Source organism: Tripterygium wilfordii, chromosome 13 (assembly GCF_013401445.1).
Source record: "Tripterygium wilfordii isolate XIE 37 chromosome 13, ASM1340144v1, whole genome shotgun sequence".
Lineage (NCBI taxonomy): Eukaryota > Viridiplantae > Streptophyta > Magnoliopsida > Celastrales > Celastraceae > Tripterygium > Tripterygium wilfordii.
In genome coordinates, this window is record NC_052244.1 from 14828631 (window position 1) to 14851296 (window position 22666).

The 22666-nt window shown below is 37.9% G+C and overlaps 4 protein-coding genes across 15 annotated transcripts; 2 read left to right on the forward strand and 2 right to left on the reverse strand.

Moving 5' to 3' along the window:
- The first annotated feature begins 897 nt into the window (after positions 1–897).
- On the forward strand, positions 898–3300 carry LOC120012323. Its single transcript, XM_038863686.1, has 3 exons — positions 898–1429; positions 1526–1893; positions 2456–3300. Exons 1-3 carry the CDS (start codon positions 932–934, stop codon positions 3027–3029), a joined length of 1440 nt encoding a protein of 479 aa, XP_038719614.1. The 5' UTR covers positions 898–931; the 3' UTR covers positions 3030–3300.
- A 1152-nt stretch (positions 3301–4452) lies between these two features.
- LOC120012193 lies at positions 4453–6936 on the reverse strand. The gene is made up of 6 exons (XM_038863502.1): positions 6889–6936; positions 6124–6534; positions 5679–6029; positions 5184–5571; positions 5030–5119; positions 4453–4935 (listed from the first exon to the last, which is right to left on the reverse strand). The coding sequence occupies exons 2-6, from the start codon at positions 6433–6435 to the stop codon at positions 4835–4837; spliced, it is 1242 nt and encodes a 413-aa protein (XP_038719430.1). The 5' UTR covers positions 6436–6534; positions 6889–6936; the 3' UTR covers positions 4453–4834.
- Positions 6937–9768: 2832 nt separating this feature from the next.
- On the reverse strand, positions 9769–16563 carry LOC120013415 (guanylyl cyclase 1). Of its 11 annotated transcripts, XR_005471410.1 has the most exons (12): positions 16416–16561; positions 15383–15504; positions 15099–15223; positions 14315–14426; positions 13315–13389; positions 12688–12776; positions 12321–12382; positions 11902–11974; positions 11094–11169; positions 10693–10798; positions 10514–10600; positions 9769–10421 (listed from the first exon to the last, which is right to left on the reverse strand). XR_005471410.1 is itself a non-coding variant. In XM_038865212.1 (11 exons), the coding sequence occupies exons 1-10, from the start codon at positions 16537–16539 to the stop codon at positions 10724–10726; spliced, it is 933 nt and encodes a 310-aa protein (XP_038721140.1). In that variant the 5' UTR covers positions 16540–16561; the 3' UTR covers positions 9769–10421; positions 10693–10723. The 11 variants fall into 11 exon arrangements, 6 of the variants coding, with proteins under 6 accessions (XP_038721140.1, XP_038721139.1, XP_038721144.1 ...); XR_005471411.1 differs by lacking the exon at positions 11902–11974 and having other exon boundaries at positions 16416–16563; XR_005471409.1 differs by having other exon boundaries at positions 10514–10798.
- Positions 16564–18220: 1657 nt separating this feature from the next.
- Positions 18221–21589, forward strand: LOC120013109 (rop guanine nucleotide exchange factor 5-like). Of its 2 annotated transcripts, none has more exons than XM_038864782.1 (7): positions 18221–18864; positions 18974–19090; positions 19201–19355; positions 19800–19874; positions 19963–20253; positions 20497–20853; positions 20937–21589. In XM_038864782.1, the coding sequence occupies exons 1-7, from the start codon at positions 18582–18584 to the stop codon at positions 21414–21416; spliced, it is 1758 nt and encodes a 585-aa protein (XP_038720710.1). In that variant the 5' UTR covers positions 18221–18581; the 3' UTR covers positions 21417–21589. The 2 variants fall into 2 exon arrangements, with proteins under 2 accessions (XP_038720710.1, XP_038720711.1); XM_038864783.1 differs by having other exon boundaries at positions 18221–18810.
- Positions 21590–22666: the final 1077 nt, after the last annotated feature.

A 22666-nucleotide genomic window follows, 5' to 3' on the forward strand; every position in this document is an offset into this window, starting at 1 on the left:
TTAAATCCCACACATCGGGCCACCTAATGCGGCATTATAAGTGGTCTTATTAGATTGTGTCTCAGTCTCATTAACTATGAATAACTCGATTCTGTTCCATTGCACCGGCCACCGGACATGTTGGCCGACATTTTCAATGTTAGTCAAAGTATAATATAAGTTTCTTTTATTCTTATGCCGTTTCCCTAATTTTAAGTTTCATTCACCTCTATGTTTGACTTTTTCCTCTATTTTCTTATATTTTGGATGAAAATTTAAAATAAGGAAATAAAAAATTTCGATCGTAAGAAACAAGATATCCTTTAATTAATATATCAAAGATTTATCTATTGATTGATTGGAATTTTGAAAGAAAATAATTATGGCAATCTCTTCATTTGATTTTTGGCAAAAATCCTATATCAAAGGGCAAGGAAATCAACACAAACAATCAAATATAATCATATAAATTAGGCAGTAAATGAAAGCATACTATAATTATTGAATTCAAAAAGTGAAGAATTTTGCCATTTTTGAGACACAATCTTCAAACTAGACTGGTTAAAAAAGACAAATGACAACTGATATCCACCAATTTTAATTATCAAAAGTTCAACTATACATAAACAGGCTGTTTATGTGTGTCATCATCGAATATGGAAAAACAATATATGTATATAATAATGCACATCAAGTGTTTGATCAAATGACAAGCGTGCAAACACGACATTACACAAAGCGGCCCACGTTGAGCAGGGGCCAATGGTCGGTTGTTCACAGGAAATGATAAAGATTCCAACAGTGTTGGTCTCACCGTTATCTTATCTGATGAGTTGTACATCCACATAAATGAATCAAGTGAATTCATAATTCCACATATCCGATATGATACACATAAAAATAAACTCAATTGAGCAGCTCGGATAATTAGAATGCCAACTATTAACTATTGATGGTCCGTATGTATCGTTGTTGTTTACGAGCCGAGCCCCACACACACACGCATACGCACAATATCCCTTCCAATCTAAGTCTCTCTCTCTCTCCCCCTGTCTTAGTCTTCTCACCAACACTAAACACCCTCCAAGCCTTCTCTCATTCTGTGCAAAACCCAAAAACACTCTGTGTTTTTTGTTCTCTCTGTTTTTTTTGGGCTCTGATGAGGAAACTGTGTCCAAACTTTGATCGTGAAGATGGGCTTGATACGGTCCTGGAAGTGCCAGTCCCAGAAGAGACGTTTGCCTCTGCCAACAAGAACCATAGCAAATCATGGCAAAACATGAAAGCATGGATGAAACCGAGCAGTGAGAGATCACCAGCAGCAGCGCTTCTTGGAAGCCGCAACACAGAGATCCAGCTCTTGCTCGGCGTCATCGGTGCTCCATTGATTCCTCTGCCCATCCGTTGCGATCATCGGCTAATCAACCGCATCGTAAAGGACCATCCCCTCGTAAGCAAAACCCAATATTACCATCTCAAGCATTCGATCAAATTGAAATATATTGATTGAGAGAAAATCTGATTTTTGTTGTTGTCTGCGATGCAGGAGGCTTCGATGGCGAAATACATTCTGCAGCAATACGTGGCGGCAGTCGGGGGAGAAAAGGTATTGAATTCGATGGACAGTATGTATGCAATGGGGAAGGTGAAAATGGCGGCGTCAGAGTTCTGTGCAGGGGATGGAACGTTGAACAACAAGGCTGTGAAGATGAAGTGTTTGAGAAATGGCGGAGGAGAGATGGGTGGGTTCGTGCTGTGGCAGAAGAAGCCTGATTTGTGGTGCTTGGAGCTGGTAGTTTCCGGGTGCAAGATTAGTGCTGGTAGTGATGGAAAAGTGGCTTGGAGACAGACCCCATGGCACCATTCTCATGCCTCCAGAGGTCCTCCCAGGCCTCTTCGTCGTTTCTTGCAGGTATTCCTTAAAGATGCATTAAATTTTGTTCTTCACAGAAGGATTTGGTTTGTTCTTTCTGTTCACTGATTTTCATGGTTCAGTACTTTGTGTGGGATTTTCTTTCTGTGTTAGCTGGAATCTACCATCAAAGCTACATTCAACTCTTCTTTTCAGACTTCTTTTTTGCATATCCAAAAATATGTGAACTGTGAAAGACCCATTAGGGTCTGAATCTGAATTCTATGTTCTAATTCTACTCATTAGGTCCACTCCCTATGACCCAATTCCAATTAAATTTGGTATTCCTCTACATTTAAGCCACTAAGTCTGACCCCAAAAAATTCTTAATCAGAAGTCAACTAATTAGAAAAGTTGGGAAAAAGAGAGAATGCATGGCTTAAGTCAAGAACATAGTAGGCCAGGCCTTATATCATATGCTAGGCCCAGTTTTACAATAACATGGGCTTTCCCTCAGGTCCAGAACCTAAACAAATCAAAACTTGTTAATGCTATGTTTAGTTCCTTTATTTTCTATACATATTACTCACACACTTGATCACTGAAACTGAACAGGGTCTTGACTCTTGATCCAAAGTGCACAGCCAATTTGTTCTCCAACTCCGTCTACATTGGGGAGAAGGCAATCAACAATGAGGACTGCTTTATACTAAAACTTGAAGCAGAATCCACTACTCTACAGGCAAGAAGCAGCAACAAAGTAGAAATAATGCAACACACGGTTAGAGGATGTTTCAGCCAGAGAACAGGGTTGTTAGTCCACTTACAGGACTCTCACCGCCTGAGGATCAAAACCCTTGGAACTGATACCATGTTTTGGGAGACCACAATGGAATCATTGATCGAAGACTACCGAAATGTCGATGGTGTCAGCATTGCACACAAGGGTAGGACTTCAGTCTCATTGTTCAGGTTGGATGAAGACTTGCATACCCTTTCCAGGACAAGAATGGAAGAGGTTTGGACAATAGAAGAAGTGGACTTCTACATAAAAGGGTTGTCAATGGATTGCTTTCTGCCTCCTAGTGACTTGAAGAAAGAGGAAGACGAATGTGGTGGCGTTGGTGGTGTGCTTAGCGTTAATGCTCGCTTGCCATTCAAGATTCGACCTGCCTCTAATAGGATTAGTGCTTCTTAAGTAGCTGCAATCGATTCGTCGGAATCATCGGACAGTACTGAAGAAGATGATGATGACTCGTAGATTTTGGTTCTGATGAATCAATCTTGTATATATATATATCGTCAATTCATATGCTAATTTTGTAGCAATTGATATCAATTGCTATGCATATTTATGCAAACAGTATTAGTTTTTCTTTTCCGTCACTACTACATGAGGAGAGAAGAACACATTGTCACATATCATATTGAAAGTAGTCAGCTATAAATGAGACCTGGATTACCAACTTTGTCATACTGAAAGTATTCAGCTATAACTCATCCCAACAACAAATTGTGGAAAACAATCCAACAATCTGATCAAGACCTGGATTACCAACTCTGTTTTGCCAGCAATATTAGTCAGTATATCAAGCTGGAAGACAGCATTAGAAAAAAATAAGTACTCAGCTATAAATGAGACAAGGATAATAATAAGTGAGAGTTGTTAGAGGAAAAGGTCTGCCTGAGTTAATTAAGATTAAGCAATGATTAAGGTAAAAATAAGTATTCTGTAATTCTTGAGAATTTACCATTCATATCTAATGACGAAGGAAAAAATCGAACAAAAAAGGCTGGATTGCAAAAACAGAGAGAGGAGTCCCTCCAATCCAGGGCCCATGGCAGCATTATCCATAGATACAATAAGATTTTGCCTCTTTTTTTATATTGTTTTATTGAAAGAAAAAACAGTCACATTGTGAGTGTAATTAGGAAGTGTCAGGGTTGACCGAGTCAACAACGAAAAGGCTGTTGTCTGACCGCAGGCACAAGTCACTTTTTTTAGTTTCTCGAAAAATGCGTTATAAAGCAAAAGAAAGAAGCGGGAAAATAGGGACCCTCTTCAATAGAAACCCCAACATCAAAAACATGAACGGGCCCCACCATAAAGATCTAACTCTCTTGAATCTCAATTAAAGGGTGGACAAAAAAATCGATTTCAAGTCAATTTTAAATCGGATAATAATACATATTTATAAAAGGGTTATTTTTTACCCAAACCCAAATTGTATTCCATACATATTTAATGGATGAAATCTGAATTAATTTAAATCTGATCAAATAAATCGAATAATAATCTAATGTTTATTAAGATATAGACAAATAGATCAAATAACATTTTTGTGTTTAAATCTAAATTTGATTTTAAATCCAACAAAAATTTTATGTTTAAATCCAAATTTCAAACGTATAATTTATGTTCAATCTTAATTTAATTCGTAATTCACATCAGATAAATTTCATCATTCGAATAGGACAGAAGTGTGTTCTCAATCACACCACACCATTTAATGCTTCACACTGAACCCATTTCCGCCCAAATATGAATTTTGACATTTCACAAAGCTTGAAGCCCAAAAAAGACCCTAAATGCAATACAAGGATAAAATTAAGGCATCTTATAAAACAACTTAGCCGAAATGTATTATTATAATTCTTTCTTGAATAGAGATATTACAAGAGGGTTATGGATTCCTCTTTCACAAACCAACTCTAGTCTACTCAATATTTATAAAAATAAACTATAAACCCCAAAAACCAAAAATCTACCCTCCCCATGAACTTTTTATTTATTAGAAAGAAAAAAAAACTTCTACCCCAACAACATGTGACTTGGACTAAATTACCCACAAAATATTCTCCTAAAAAGAACAAGAAGACCTTCTTATTTATTTATCCTAAACCACATTCTACACTAAACTTGCATCCATGAATTTCTTCACAAAAACCAATATGCCAAATTGCCAATTTATATTCATTCCCCTATCCCCTGTACTTCACCATTCAATATGCCCACTCTTGAGGCAACCCAAGATCATGATTTTCTTGCTGCAACATTCGCTTCTGCAGGGTCAAAACCGCATTTCGTCTGGCCACCAAGGCCTCTGCATAACAAACCCACAAAATTTAACCAGATTAAAGAAATAAAATAGAGAAGAATGTCAGAGAGGGTGTATTTATTTGCATAGATGAGTTTACCGTATTCGGAGGGTAGAACAGTATTGAAAGCTGCCTGAGTATGTGGATGGGAATGAACAACCTTTACTGGAAGTGTAGCAGCAGAATAACCTGAGAAAACCCAAATCAAATAGACTCCCATCTTAGCAAATAAGAAAATGGGTAAAAATTATACCAGTTTTCTTGCAAGGTTGTGGGTTATTATTGCCATATCTCCGAGGCAAGAAGACACCAGTACCAGCGCACACCCTTTTGACTCCAGATCCACCGGGAACAATGGCTTTCATGCCCGGATTCAAATGCTGTGATTGTGCAGCGAATTGTTGCGATTGGTGAAGTGGGCTCTGTAGGAGACGAGGCCAAGCAGACTGAGGTACACCCACTGTGACAGGGTTTCCACACCTTCCAGTTTGAAACCCAGAAGCCCTCTGAGCTGCGCTCTGGATCTGTTGGTTCTGAAGTTGCAGGTTCAAATCCACCTGCTTTGCCCAAACTGAAGCGCACTGTCTCTGTTTGTGCTGCCGTTGCTTTACTAGTTGTTCCAGCCTCGCTCGCTGGTATTGCTGGAAGCAAGAAACAAGAAAGAGACTCCCATCGTTTAGGTAGATTATAAACGAAAAACTAACCACCAAATAGCGTAAACAAAGATGATTGTACCCAATTTACTCACCAGATTCATTTGCTGCGAGACGTTATGAGTAAAACCATGAGCCTCACAGAAGTCAGAGTGGCTAGTATCTATCACCCCAGTGACTTGATTTTGGCTCCTAGCGGGACCATGCGATTCTCTAGGACCGAGTCTCGCTTGGAAATTCGAACTGTAGAACTTGGGCGCTTCATTCGTCATCTTCAACCTCGCAACCTGCCCTGCAGCCTCGTAGATCAGATCCCAGGTGTTATAACGTTCCCCAAACGGTGTCATTGGAGGGGACACACCGCTTGAGCTCCCGTTACTCGAAACAGACAACTGTCTGGCCCCACTCAGAGTCGACTCGGGCGACCCGGCCATAACCCACATGCTCTGCAAATAAAGATAAAACCCTAATCACAACTCGGCTTCGTAAAAACTGGAAGACTAATTAGCAAAACCCATTAAAACTCAATCAAAAACAGACCTCGGGTTTAGGACCGATCTTCCGAGTCTCGGAAATAGAGGACTGATTCAGCCTGCGAGTCAACCCGGTCATCAGGAAGTCCTCCTCCCCGCAACTCTCTGTCTCAATACAACCCACAACTGACTCACCGGGGGAACTCAAGGCGGAACAGGAAGAACCGAACGAGTCGAACTCGTACGGAAACTCCATCGGGAAGCTCAAACTCGGGGCCACGTCAGCCTTGGACGCGTTTTTCTTCAAGATCTCTGTTTCCATGGCCGAATCTTTATCTACAATAAACCCGGTTGGTAGCCAGAACTCGGGTTTAGCCATGCCAGAAACCAGTAACAAGTTTGTGTATGAGTGAAGTATATGGATAATTGGATATGGAAGAAGTGATGGAAATGATAGTTGCTGGTTTGAGAAGATTAAGGGCCTGCCCGTTTAGGGCGTTGGAAGGGGTTGGGTTGAGAGGTGTTGGGTTGGGAGGGGTTGGGGGGTGTTGGGAGGTGTTGGTATTTTTAAATAGAACCTTTGTTCGTTTTGAAGGGGTGTTGGGAGGTGTTCATTAAAGTTTTATGTATTATATTCCAAAAATACCCTTTATTATACTATTTAAAGAACCTAACAGGTAATATAAGAAGGGGTATTTTAGTAAATTCCGGAATATAGGGAGGTTTTATCCCAACGGTCCCGAACACCTCAAACAGACAAGGGTTGAGAGATGTTCGGGACGAACCCAACCCTCCCCAACACCCCCCAACACCCTAAACGGGCAGGCCCTAAATAATTAAGAGAACAGTTAATAGTTAAGAAAACAGAGTATACTCTGTTGAAGGCAATATTGCTTTTATTAAGATTTGGGGCTCTCAAATTCTTTAAAAATTTAAGAGTCTTAAATTCTAATCTAAGGGTTATAATTTTGCCACATCATCATATGGAAATAACACTTTTGCCCTTGCCTCTGCATTTGTTTCTCTCTCTTATACAAAAACCTTTCTCACAAGTTTACAAATGAAGTTTTGTGATAAATTCATATCCTCATCATTGGATAAAACTTCTTATGTGAGAAAGATACAACCTTTACATTGAAATTTGAGACACTCAAATTTTTAAAGAGAAAATTCAAAATATGTGAAACAATAGAGAGAGGGAGAGAAGGTGTATATGTGTGCCAATGATGTGTTAATTCGGTGAGAAGGTGTATATGTTAACGGCCATTGTGTCTACATTCCAAACATTTCAATTATTATATAATTATTTATTTAATAAATGTTACATTCTATTACATTCATAGTGGAGACACTTGAATTAATACTCCATACTCTTTTTTCTTTCTTTTTTATTATTCATCGTTTCTCTTTTCATTATTCATGAAATAAAGAGTACTCTAAATATGAATTAAGAGCAAATTTTTCAAATGTTTTCGGGTGTGAAAATGTATCCATTATGAATATGTAGCATTGAATTTAGTCATGATTTTGACACTAATTATTATTAAATCTATTAAAACTGAATTAAATACTAGTTGTTAATTTTTAGTACTAGTAAATAAATCATTTTTTTTTTTTGAAAAGCAGATAAATCAACTTTAAAAACAGTGTTCCCGCACTTTTCAGCAATCTCTTTTTTGTTTTTTATTCTCGTGGTGGAAACTCAACTCTGCAACAAGTTGTCTCTTCTTCTCCTTCTTTTCTTCTTCTTCTCTAGTTCGAAATTTAAAATTCAAAGGTCAGAGTTTCGTTTCCCCCACTACGAGACGAGCCCAATTCTTCTGAGTCTCCTTCGTTTCTTGTAATCTTGCTAGAAATAACAATAACAATTGTAATTCATAAAATAAACAAATAAATTTCAAAAAGACTCTTCTGTTCTGTTTTTGAAATAAGTGAATAAATAATTAATTGTTCCCAAAATCGAGGGCGATAAAACAATTGAAGCGTCTTTCGAAGTCTTAGTGACACGTGTCCATTCTATTACTGTCCTGGTAAAAGCAACTCTCATGATAACCATTTGGGGTGCACTAAATGTTACTTTTTTTTATGAATGAAGTGCTAATTATTCACAATGAACAACATTTCACACTTGAAAACATGTAAAATTTTTATTCATACTCCATATTTAGAATGTCCCTAATTTGATGAATAATAATTTTTATAGGATCCACTCAACCAATTAATTGTTATCACATCATCTCTTGTCTCTCTTTTGCTTTTGTTTCTCTCTCTTACGGGACCCATTAAACATTTGGAATGTTTACAATACAACTATATAAGCAAAACACATTTTACAATACAGCTACATCAGTAAAAGACAACATCTTTGTTGACCCAATAACACTTTACCATTGCATTTACCCTAAACACAAGAATATCCATTGTGGGTATATTAAAGTATTACACTTGATAAATTAATAGATACACAAAAATTGAGGTGTATGGAGTGGGGGCACAAGAGTGCCAATTAGAGATGCCTAATAGGTTTTCTGTTTTGGGTTTCTTTTGATACACAGGAGACCCACATAGGAAATGGGATCAGAACCGTCGGATGTATCTTTTATACGTTCTATTCTTTCTATCACCATCATGATCAGCAGTTGATATCAGAAATACACACACATCATGCAACATATAAACACAGCAACACACACCGCACCGCGCCTATATACTACACAATACACACACTTCTGATGCGGGAGTTTCTGTGGTAAGACAGTCTCCACACACCACTTACACATAGCCACTTGACGTTTTCTCAGAGATACACACACATCATGCAACATATAAACACACCACCACACACTGCACCCTGAAGGGCAAAAAGCAATGTGGTTAGCAGCAGATCTGATACTGTGATAGTGGAGTATGGGCTTTGATTAGTGAGCCTTTGTTTTATTATTATTATTAAAACTTTTGAAAATTTTAAATACAAAAATAACTTATATTTCTTTTTTACCAGGGCGACCAGCGACATAAATGCACGCATTTAATTTTTTCAATCTGTAATACATACTGGTTCATCGTACGTAGCATAATGTTGTCAAGTGACTATTCTATAGACTATAGTAGATCCATATTTATGAACTAGATAGGCATATATTGCTAATTAATTGAGAGTTTTGACAGCACAAGCATTGCTTGGTCTATTCAGGTAATCACTTGACTTGACAAGAATTGCTTGGTCTATTCATGAGGAAACAAGGACACAAGACGTTGACAATTTTATACAATTGGGTATATATATATATAAATCGAGCTATATACACTGAACTTGGACCATGATGAACTCATGAGATGCAAAAGTATACAAAGACAATGATTTGTCAATTTGTTTACCCTTTTGACAAAGGCAATTAGCATTTTTGCACATGCTCCCCTTCTATTTTTCAATCTGATATTTTTAAAAGCATATTCGTAAGACCATAAATCTAGAAAAAGATGCAACTTTCTTGTAATTGGAAGAATAGAAGGCATGTTATTAATAATAAAATAAGCACACACACATTCATGCAAAGTTTAGGGAAGACATGTCACATTGTTATGTGGGAAAAGCAGGTGTAGCTGCCCATACCATACACAGCGACATTATATAGATAAAAACTTGAGAAAAATTTCCACTTGCAATAAAACAATTAAAAGGTTTAATTGTTTCAGACATGTCTTTTTCCACTTGCAATAAACAATTAAAAGGGTTTTTGACCCCAAAGAAATCAACTGGATAATGTGACAAAAGACATTTGTTTCCTAGTTCAATCCATAAAAAATACCATCCAAAAGACCACAGGTGGATCAGTTGACCGCTCAGAGGCTCATGAATCTTTCGTTCATTTACACTAAAAAAGTTTTCTGGGATTTATTCAAGTATTGGGAAACAGAAGCTATCCAAACACAGGAAAATGATCACATAATGCCAAGCGTCATAAATCACCTTCACGGTATTAGCAGCACAAACAATTGTGTTCAGTTTTTTAATGCAACTGGCTGTTTACCTGGACAGGTGAACTCTCACAATTGCGCCCAACAATACACTCCAGTTAGTATTTTTCAGACTTCTCACGTCCACAGCATTTATTTGATAATTATGAGGCTACATTGATTTAATGCCCAACTGGGAAAGTCATGAACTAACGAACACAATCTTGAAGACACAAGTCAGGACACACATGCATGTATTTAACAAGAATTGGAGCTACTGAGGCTGCAAAACCCCAGTAAAAAGGGCAGAATCAACACTAACCTGTGCGTCATAATCGACCAATACTATCTTTTTACAGCCAAAGCCCAGGAGGACGAGAAGGGGATCCAACAAGCCAACCAATTTTCCTGTCAATCAATCACTTTTTGCATAAACCAGAAAACAACAGTTTAATCAGAAAATACAGTCACATTCCTTCAATTGGGCAAAGTAGGCTTACATTAGACCAAAATTAGGCTTAAATTATATATGAGCTTTATTCACAATTCACACCATACTGAACAAAATAAATTCTATACTTGCGGACCTGTGCATTTTAAGAAAAAATTGGAGACCAAATCATTTCCTTTGTACAAACTGTACACAAGCAATTTGTAATATGTGCAAAGAAGCATATACCGCACAGGTGGATAAAAGGCATGGTAAAACATCAGGAAACCATATTTCTGTCTGGAGAAGTTGTTAAGGATGAGCTACTTTGCGGCTCATTCCTCTCGATACAAATCTGCACATATGTATATGAATGACAAAATTGCAATCAGTTCACTGGTCTCAATTATTATTTACTAAAAGATATTAAGACATGAGAAAGAACGAGGATTTACAGCAAAATAAGAAATAAGAAATACAAGCCTCATTGCTACTAAAAGAGCCTAAAAACCAACCTATCCCACTAAGATGAAGTAGCAAAATGTACTATCATTTTCCGGTTGTGGGAGGGGTTGCTAACTTTTAAAAAGTGATAACCCAAAATAAAAGCGCAGCAAGCAACCGTTTTGGCCTTTCCAAGGCCAACTTACCAGGAGAAGATCTTCATCTGTGCCAAAGGATCTCCGTGCTTCGTCCAGTCGCTTTGCTGAGACCCTCTCATGCTTCCTGCACGTTTTCCACTTGTTATACTCCATAAGTTTTATTTGATCTCTATGCAACCACAATACTGTAAATTGCCCTTATTAATTAAAAAAAATGTATATCACGCTTGGGAAAATGCTTAAATGCAACAAAGAGAAAAATATGGAGAATTCATCCCACCATATCCAGTTAAAATGCAGAATTTCAGATGCTTCAAGCACTGTCTTTAATACTAGAATACTCAAAAGGACTGCAATCTTTGAACTTTGAAGCTCATAAGCAGTCTATACGTTTTACCAAAGAACTGAACTATGCAAGGAAACCCCAAAAATGGTTATCACGGATTGACAATTCAACTATTTGGAAACTCAAGCTTCCTCCTGAGGACAATAAACAGATTAAAGGGTGTAGCATGCTCCTCCAGTTTCTCCCGTAAACTATGGAAAATAAAATCTGGTTATGTGAGAATTCTTGTCTGGTTTGACTAACTCGGTAACATCAGTTATATTCTAGATATACATTGGTCCAGAGAAGAATGGTGTCCTTTAGTCCTTATTTTGATATTGGGTAGAGGTAGCAAGTAAATATACTGTGAGGTTGGGTAAACTCAATTTGCTCGTCATATCCTTTAGCACTTGACACAATATATAAAATCAGTGTTGATGAACCAGGGCCAAGGAAACTATCCTACTTCAGAGATGATGTACGCCACAGAAAGCTACTTAATAAGTAAATAAATAAATAAACATCATATACCACGAACTAGCAGGATCTCTGATCTCAAATTCATCTGCAGCAGCATCATATCCACATATCACAACATAATGTCCTGACAAAGAAAATCTGGTATGACGAACTCAAATGCCATATACCCACGACTAAATCACAAAAAATCAAATGACTGCGTGAGGCTGTGCATTTTCAAACAGTCTCAGTTTAGAAGTATCATACACAGGTTGTGGGAACATCCCGGATCAATGGGACACCAATTGATTTGAAAATATTAGAACTTAGGAAAATAAACAACCCATCATAAAAATCTCCTTTGAAAAGCAATGAATAATTTGAAAATAATTGAGTGATTTGTGAAGAACATACAGAATTAGATTCTCCGTATCATACCAAAAAGATGGTCAATTCGTATACAAACGAGCAAGCAGAATTCCAGTGCTTACCAGTGTACCCTGAACCAGTGCTGTTAAAGCCCGAAACAATAACATTCTCCAGCCAAGATTGGCTGCAACACAAAATGGCAAAAAAGTCTTATATCATGCCTTTCTTACAAAATTACTTTTTCCACTAAAAATCGGAAAAGCCTCTAATTTGAACCACCTAACCATACAAGTAAAGAAAAGGAAAAAGTAAGATAAATTTGGTCCTAGCTATTTAGACACACATAACCTCCAGGCTCCAGTCCTTCCTAATTTTGGAGAAGCACAAAAGAGAGAGAGAAATTATATCATATCTGTCACCACCACAGTATGCAGTTAAAAAAGAAAGTTAATCACTTGGAGAGAGGAAATATACTTCAGAAATCTATACCTCAATTTGAACTGATCAACTAGTACAATTGCAATATATTTCCCAGAAAGAATCAAGATGGAAATTTCTTCCCCACTGATGGATCTGCACTGAAAACAGTATTTGGGTCATGGACTCATGGTTTACCAAAAGAGTATTTGCTTTTAGACATGTTCTGTCTTGATGGAAAGTTCAATAAAAAGTTAGTTTAACTTCCGTGCACAAGGCTCCTGCACTAGGCGAGATCAAGGAAAAGCAGAAACGCAAGCCTCACTCCCATATACTATGTGGAGAGGTTGTTTCCAGGAATTGAACATGTGACCTCTACATTGATTGAAAGTTCAATAAACGAAAAAAATAAATCCTTCTTTCAGATTTTCTGCATCTAATTACCAGAAAAGCACACCATTTTATTTAACCTGAAACAGTAAGCAATAGTCTCCCAACTTAACATATTGGGTAATTTCTGGGAAATGGGAAAAAGGAACGTAAATATGAAGTTCATCCATTCATTCAGTTCCATTACGCATGTCAAATGTTCACTTAAGATTCATTAAATGTATACAGTTAGTGCATAGAAAATTGCCAACAGAACAAATTGTTATATGACAATGTATCACATGTGCAAGTTCAGATGAATCGATGTACCTGAATATTAATTTCGGCTTCCCGTGCTTTCTGAAAGAGCATATCTACTCGAACCAAATCGTTAGGCAATTGTTCCTACGCAAGATTTGCATTAAACCTCTATGAGTATTTTGATGACAAAAAATCTTTTCACGTGTTCACCAAAGTGTAGATCATGAAAGCATTTAAAGTCAAGCCTGGTGCTCCAAACTCCTTTACCAATTTGCCATTGAGGGGTCCATGAAGAGCAAATATACAAGTCCTCCCTCTCAATTTGCATAGAGCTAATTTCTGTGGTTTAAACTTGTGATACTAACAGAAAATAGAAGAACTTTACCACTTAACCACGGAATATCATAAAACCACGCATCGTAAAGTATCCTTATAACTCCACCCAAATTTGAAAGATATTTGTTTTGTTTGATGCATATTGACACTGACAGGTGAGCATGTGGCCCAATGGTAGAGTTGCAAGGACGCAATCTAAAGATCACAGGTTCAATTTTTGAAAACATGCTCTCTACATATTATGTGGAGGTAAGGTCTGCATACATTCTGCATGTCCCAGATCCCGCCTACTGCGGTAGCCTTGTGCACAAGATTTGTTTACCTACAGATTAAGACACCATTGATGTAACTAAACAGGCTGATTTTAGTTACCTTGACGACCTGAGGGCTATTGTAGATTCAAGGGAGTTAAATGTCGCATCAGATACATATTATGCTTTTGTTTAAATAGGAGATTAATAGGGAGTGAGGTTCGTTGCGTGCTGTGCATGAATATAGATGATGAATTTCTTCTAATGGTTCAGTACCCTGCGCATCATTTGTTATTGATCTATGCTTACAATTTTCAATCTACGCATATAATAGCTAAGCAATAGAAGGAAGGGAAAGTGCCAAATATCTTTGTGCTCCAAGTTCAAACATGTAGCAAGGCATCACATTCAGCTTAAATATATGCTGCTAATGCCAATTGGAAGCCTCAAACTTGAAAGATGTGCAAATGACATAAAATCACCTTGTAAAATGTCTCGACAGAGAAGTCCGGGTTAGCCCCAAATGTTACAGTGAAGTAGGAGAATCGAACTGAAAACTTCTGCAGCAAATATGCCAGATCAACAGTCCAAATGCTGCAAACAAGATGTCAACTAGAAGACTGGTGAGAAACTGCTCAGATCAGTTTCTAGGAATACATGATCAATAAGTCTTCGATACCTAGATACTAGTCTACAATAGAAATGTAAAGTATCTTTCACATGTAACGTAACTAACTTAGTAACGAATTGAGTATTCATATCAAGATCAACAATCAAGCTCATCAACCGGTGCAAGAGTCAAACACAAGAACATCCAATTTTTTATGCATTTGAAGGGCCAATAGACCTATTCTGTGTGTAAAAACAATGTCACCGTGCAATTTATAGAGATCACGGCATGCAAAAACATAGAGCACAAAACTACTTGAAACATGGTGACTTCTGAACAGTTAACGATGACCACTATCTATTTTGCCTTAATGTCTTTATGTCTATACTTTCATGATGACACGAAATTGAGTCGTAACCTAATTTTGACAGCATTGGGTGAATTGAGTCCTGTCCCACCTTTACCAACCAAGCAGCCTATCAATTGCAGAACCAATACTTTCTGCTATGGGCAAAAGGAAACACTTCACCAAATTCTTAAGCATACCACCAAATATCAATATCAGCAAACTAGTAAAAACAAATATATTGATAAAGAGATTGTATGAAACAGGAGAATAAAATTCCGAGTCTCTGACTTTGGAAAAAATGCCAAACCTTGTTGTTCTGCATAGTTCTGCCAAGGATTGAATACTGAAGTCATTGATGCCAATGGTACTCAAAACCATCAAAACACAAGCAAGACCACAATCCCAAGAGAATTGCTGGTTTATGTGAGGCACCTACATGAACAGAAACAACTACATGGACTCAAATGAATTAAAATATAGTATATATGTTGCAAATTCATATGGAGATCTCACTTGGTTGGTGCTTATGTAAATCTTAATTCTTTTAGTAAGAAAATTTAGAAAGGCAAGTCCAAACCATAACAAACTCACTTCCACATAGTGCGAGTATGTCAAGACTGCATCATTGCATTGTGCATCGTTTGATGGCAGCTCAGATGGGTAGCATTCTGCCAGGCTTGACTCATCTCCAACTGCTTCATTTATTTCTTCATCTGTCTTAAGAACTTTGTTAAGAAGAGAACAAAAAGACCACATAGCTGAACCAATTCACAATCAAATCGCGCAAAAGAAATGCAATGCAGACGCAGTAATCCACTCTGTTGACCTTAATTTGCAGTTTCCTAAACTTTGGGAAGATTAATTCCTGTTCAATTTTCAAATACAGACAATCAGATAAAAACAAGGGAAACAAAGAGAATAAAAACATAAAAGAAATTAAAACCAACTGAAAGACTTATTGCCAAGCTGTTTAACAACTCAATTAAGCTTGATGGAACTTACAACACTTTGATTTTTCCTCCAGATAGCCCTTAGCCAAACATCAATGGTTTTGCTATTGATCAAATTCCTCAAAAACAATTAATTAAATTGGAAAGGCGCTATCCAGACTTGGCGTTATCAACAATTAGGACAAAGCAAACCTAATAAAACTGAATTTTAATCAAATTAGTGCTATATTGATGAATTAGGAACTTAGGACTCCATCCTCTCGAGGCTGATTCTCATTGTTAGATGGTAATTATTCCCTAACTTGAAAATTAAATGATATAATTCAAAGAAAAAAAAACAGAACTACAAGTATATTCAGCTGCAATAAAAACAATAGGGAACGAATGAGAGAAAAAATCAATCGAAGTGTATCTGCAACTGTTGCGATTGGATTGAGTTCCCAATGTTGAGCAATGAATCTGAACAAGGTGAAATCACAGAATTCACCGAAATATACATACACACGCATACACTAATTAGCGAAGGAAACTGCAAATACACTAATCAGCGATCAAATTATAACATCTTTAGAGAACAAATAATCTATTCGATGATCAAACTGTGCATATATATATATATACATATACATATATATATATATATATATAGAGAGAGAGAGAGAGAGAAAGGGGACCTTTGGAGGAAAAGGAGAATGATGATTTGATTGGTCGGTTGTACGTGACGAAGAATGGAAGATTCAAACGTTTGTTGGATTGGGGGTGTTGGAGCTGGAGAAGGCTGTCGTGACTCGTGAGCATACAAATCGGTTTTGTCTCGCTGTTAAAGAATGAATGATTGTTGACTGATTGGGCTTAAGCCCAGTATGCCTTCTTCTGATGTCGTATTTTGCTGTATGGGCTTTGTTATTAATATTAGGTACTGTTATTATTTTATTTTTTTTATTTTTGAGGGAAACCGAGCTCCAGTTCCAAACCTCGAGTCACCAATCCACTCTGACAACGGGTTTGACTGGGTTTACCCACCGTTATTGTGGTATCCCTGTGAGAATATACCTCCAAAGGAACTCTTGGTGGAAGTAGAACTTGTGCCCTTTACATTTGATATTTGATAGAGTTTCACACATTGTCACTCACACCTTTGGTATTGTTAAATCTTGATAATTTAATTTTAAAAATACATTTTTACATATCTGGATTTTGTTTTTTTTTTTAAAATATTTTTGATATTCTTAAGATAACTAAAATTTTTTAATATGTTATATCTATTTTTGGTAATTTATTATAAGTGTGTAATTTATGATAGACTCGTCGTCTATTCACCTTTCACTCCAATTCTGATATGGTTTCAACTCAAGAAACAAGCATGATTGGTGAAATGTGGGCTCATTAAGACAACTTGTTTAAAGCAAAAGATGAGCATGAGCGATGAACATAGACAACCCCATTGGGCATGACAATATGATCAGCACTCATTCATTGTAAAATGTACGGGTTTAAGTCATAAGTATTTTTCAACGGGGATACCGTCACCACAACCCCAACATGATATCAACTAACTATGAGACATTCTCTACGAGTGTTTGTTTGTGAGATGCAAAGTTCTCTCAATCCATTGCATGCGAAATATGAACAAAATCTTAATAAACACCCTTCCAGCGTATACAAAAAAATAATTTATATTTAATGAAAAGACTAAAAAAAAGATGTTAGATTGACTTGCAATTGCATGCACGGACAACACAAAAAGACAGCCTTGTATTGAAATTCAAAAACGTATTTTGTGAAATATATTGGGCCTCAACTGGAATCTGCAGCCTAACGGTCAACAAATTGACTTGATATCGATTGAAGCCTAACGGTCAACAAATTATACATATCATATGGTACATAAGAAGACGGCAATAATTGGAATTCAAATATGAATTATGAAATATCCCACCACATCATTTGGGTTGACAAGCTTAAGTTTGTATAAATCATGTGAGTTTCATTCTCCTTAAAAGCTGGTTTGCATGGGAGACACATGAAACCCATAGATTATGACATGGTATCGGAGCGGGCACATTATCTAGATGGAGCGCACTATTCTCCATATGTTGAGCTGTTGAATGTCCACCCCACAAGTGCGAGGGAGTATGAAATATCCCACATCGTTTGGGTTGACAAACTTGAGCTTGTAGATATGATGTGGGACATGAGAGCCGTAGATTATGACATCAAATCAAATGCAGATAGGATAATAATTCCATGTCTGGTTTGAATGTAAACATGCCTGAGCCTCTACACCTGAAAGAAAGTGTCTGTCTGATTGAATAGAGAAGGCGGGATATAATAGTATTAGAGAATGAACTTTGGGAATTGCTAGCCGTTGTTGGGCTTTTTTGCTTTCTCAGCTTTTTCAGTTGGAGTGAGGTGAATTCAATCATTCTAAATAATTTTTAATTTAAAAAAAAAATACTCTTTTGAAATACAGGTCCTGGTGCATAGTTTTTTTTTTGAAAGTGTAAGAATGGCAAAGGTATGAGGGTAAAATAGTATCCTATTCCTTTACACAGAACAGAGCTTGAAAGTGAAAGAGAGACGTTGGCATGGCATGTGAACATTGGCTGTTCTCTCTACTCTAATCGTTCTTCAAAATCAACAAAGAATTCAAGAGACAACCAAGTCAAACCCCACTCAGCCTTTCACTCCCCTGCCTTAATAGAAGAAACTCAAACCGCCTTCTCTACTTCGGAATCTAATGTGAATCTAAGTTAGAGCTAGAGCTAAAGCTCATCATTTTCTCTGTTTGCGCCTTTTGGGTTTTGAAAATTTTGGTTTTTTTTTTTGGGTTCTTTAAAATGGAAAGATTAGTGAAGTGTGGCGGTGGATTTGAAAAGAAAAAGGATGGGTTTGAGCCGTTGGGTAGTGCCGATTCGTTAACGGAGTCAAGAGAGAGCAGCTCGAGTGGGACTTCCAAGGAGGAAGCGAAGGCCACAGCGTGCTCTTCGCCGCCTCTGCTTGGTTGGCATATAAGGAAAGCCGGTGAAGTGTGCAAGAGCTCCGTTTCAAGTAACAAAGTGGACGCAGGTTTATCTCTTTTGGAGGATTTCGATCTTACCAAAACCAATTCGAAGATTTCAGGTAAGTTTGTTTGGTTCCTGAGAAAGTGCAGAAAAATAAACAATTTGAAATGTCCCCTTTTTGCTTTGGCAAATACCCATTCATGATTTTGCTATCTGATTTTGAACAGAGATTGATATGATGAAGGAGAGGTTTGCAAAATTGCTGCTTGGTGAAGATATGTCAGGGTCTGGCAAAGGGGTTTCAACTGCTTTGGCTATTTCAAATGCCATTACCAATCTCTGTGGTACTCTCTCTCTCTCCCTCTGTCTTTGTCTCCGTCTCTCTATTTCTATACTTGCATGTATTGCTTATTCGGCTATCTCTGATTGTAGAAGTCTTTCTTATGATATCCAGCTACCATTTTTGGGCAATTATGGAGACTAGAGCCTTTGCCCTTTGAGAAGAAATCGATGTGGCGAAGAGAGATCGAGTTGCTTCTTTGTGTTAGTGATCACATTGTGGAATTAATTCCTTCTTGGCAAACATTTCCTGATGGCAGTAAGCTTGAGGTATTTCTAATTCAAGTCCAAGTCTTAATTCACAACTATAGAAGCTCAACATCATAACATGGTGATTCTGTCTGGTTGATGAGAAAGTCCAGGAAACTTCTTTATTATGTCAGAATGGGACCAAGAGGCACTTGAATTGAACTTGTTAAACTATTTGGCTTTTGGGTTTGAGTTACTGCACTTTGACGAAATTCAAATTATTAATAGCATACTACTCTTTAGGCTGGAAATAGAATTCTGTTCCGAAATTGGCATTTTCATATCAATTTCAATTCTTGCCTTGTACACAAAGCCAGAGTTGGTAAAATATTCAATAGGATGCTTGAGTCAACTTATTGGTATGATTAGCAAGTCTAAATCCCGAAAAGGACACTACGTTGTTCACTGGCCTACTGATATACTGTTTTTTTTGGTACTGATAATATTTCTTCTGCATATTTTTAGATCATGACTTGCAGGCCCAGATCGGATCTATTCATCAATCTCCCAGCTTTGCGTAAATTAGACAACATGCTTCTTGTAAGATTCGACATATCTTATTCCTCATTGTGCATTTCTCATCCCGAGCAGTTGTGTAGAATTATGAGTGCCTTTCCTACTATGACAGGAAATATTGGACAGTTTCATAGACACAGAGTTTTGGTATGTCGATCAAGGGATCGTAGCTCCAGATGCTGATGGGTCAGCTTCTTTTCGCAAGACGGTTCAACGGCAAGAGGAGAAGTGGTGGCTACCTGTTCCTCGAGTACCCGCGGCTGGTCTTAGTGAAAAATCAAGGAAGCAATTGAACCACATCCGTGAATGCACAAGTCAAGTTGTAAAAGCTGCTATGGCTATCAACAGCATTGCTTTAGCTGAAATGGAGGTTCCTAACTCATATTTGGAAGCTCTCCCAAAGGTTTGAAATCTAAACTGGCTACGTTATTTAACATCATGTAGTAGAAGAAACATTGCCAGAGCACTCTCCAAATTTTCTACAAGAACCCTAATGACGCTTTACCTTTCCCAAGATTTGATATAACAATTCCAAAGGGACTGCATTTGCATCTTTGGTTAATGTGATGTCTATAGTTTTTTCTTGCTTTCCTCCTGAATTTTAAAAGGTGAAGTGTTATTGAAAGGTTGACAATTTGTTTTGCAGAATGGGAGAACTTGTTTAGGCGATGTTATTTACCGGTATATTACATCAGATCAATTCTCTGCAGAATGCCTGCTTGATTGTCTGGACCTGTCCTCCGAGCACATTGCTCTAGAGATTGCAAACCGAGTGGAAGCCTCGATTTATGTTTGGCGTCGAAGAGCTCATCCAAAACCTCCAATTAACCCAACTCGGTCCACCACTAAATCATCGTGGGAGATGGTTAAGGACCTAATGGCTGATGGTGATAAAAGGGAATTTCTTGCAGAAAGATCTGAAGGCCTACTGATCTGTTTGAAGCAGCGGTTCCCTAGTCTAACCCAAACTACACTGGACACAAGCAAAATCCAGTGCAACGAGGTTTTACCCTTGATCTTATGATACATGTTAGTTCCTATAAATGCATTTTGTTCTTATATTTAGAAACTTAATCGATCTTCCAGGACATTGGAAAATCAATTCTTGAAAGCTATTCAAGAGTTCTGGAGAGCCTAGCATTCAATATTGTAGCCCGTATAGACGACTTGCTATATGTGGATGACTGGACTAAACATTCAGATAGATTATCATCCGTTCCTGGACTCAGTGTGATTGGACATAAGAAGGTTTCGATCCCACACACAGTGCCCACCTCAAGCACTCCGCACAGCACACCAAGGTATTCACCTGCACCACCAGTCAGTCCTCTGAGGGGGGAGAGAACTCCGTTTATCAACATAACCAATAATAGCAAGGCCCACCGTCGCGGGTTTGGTGTGAAAAGAGTCCTGAACAATTATCTTGGTATAGACACAAAAGCCAAGATCTGTGGCAATCCAACCGCAAGTGAGAATGGCGCAGAAGGTCGTGGACATCAGGAGTCATCGGCACCGCGGAGTGGGACGAAATCAAGCCAAAATCCTCCCCGGTATACAGTCTCTTGAAATGGCCAGTGGAGAGTCTCAATTAACATGCTTAGAGAATTAGGATTGTTTATTACACTTCAGTAACCAATCATGTTACAATGCTTGCTTGCCTTCTTGTTATAGTTTGGTTTCAAGCTGATCCTGTTCTTGATAATTGATTGTTGAAGTTGGATCAGGATTTATTTGTCTTAGTGTGTATTGTTTCAATGAATATGGGCCTCTATAGTATTTTGGCCTTGGCCTGATCAAAAAGCGAACGGGCTGGCCTTGGCCCATGCTTGGCCTGATCAAAAAAAGAACGGGCCATGTTCTTCATCAATTGGGCCTAGACATGGGCCTCTATAGTATTTGGCCTTGGCCCATGCTTGGCCTGATCAAAAAGAGAACGGGCTGGCCTGATCAAAAAAAGAACGGGCCATGTTCTTGATAAATTGGGCCTAAACATGGGCCAAAATTTCGCTATTGATAAATTGGCACTAGACATGGGCCTCTATAGTATTTTGGCCTCGGCCCATGCTTGGCCTGATCAAAAAGAGAACGGGCCATGTTCTTCATCAATTGGGCCTAAACATGGGCCAAAATTTCGCTAGAGGGAGGGGTTGAACCTTCGACAGCCACACGCTCTAACCAACTACTGAGCTACTCCAGCTCTCAATTGATAAGTTTGCACTATATAATTACTAACCTGTCTCCAAAAATGAACCTTCTGTCGCAGGACTCGGTGAAAATGAGCCAATTTCCACACTTGCACCATTCGTTCCGTCCACCGATCATTCAGTACAACATTAGACCCAGCAACATCTTACGAGATGAAGATTTCGGACTGAAAAGGCTTGGGGCAGGACATGGCAAGCAGATTTCATGTTGCACATTACATGGCACCAGAGAGTTATCATGCGAGGAACAATGAGGAGCGATGTTTACAGTTTTGGGATTGTGATGCCTGAGATTGTTACTGGTACGAGGCCAGATGAATATGAAGAAGTCATTGGTTTTGATACTACGTGGATGCAGGCATTTTTAGCTGAGAACCCGGACAAGAAGGTATTGCCAGTGCTGAAACTGGCATAGTGTGCACCACTCAGATACCTTCCAGTATGCCTTCCATGGAAGAAGTGTTGCAAATACAGTAGGTGATCAAGACTGCGTTTTCACAAAGAACTGAGATGTTCTGAAACCCAATCAAGCTATTAGACTGAAATAAACCAAATTCGTATTGGAAATTTTATTTTATTTTTTTGCCTTGTTCTTCAGTTGATGAAACTTCT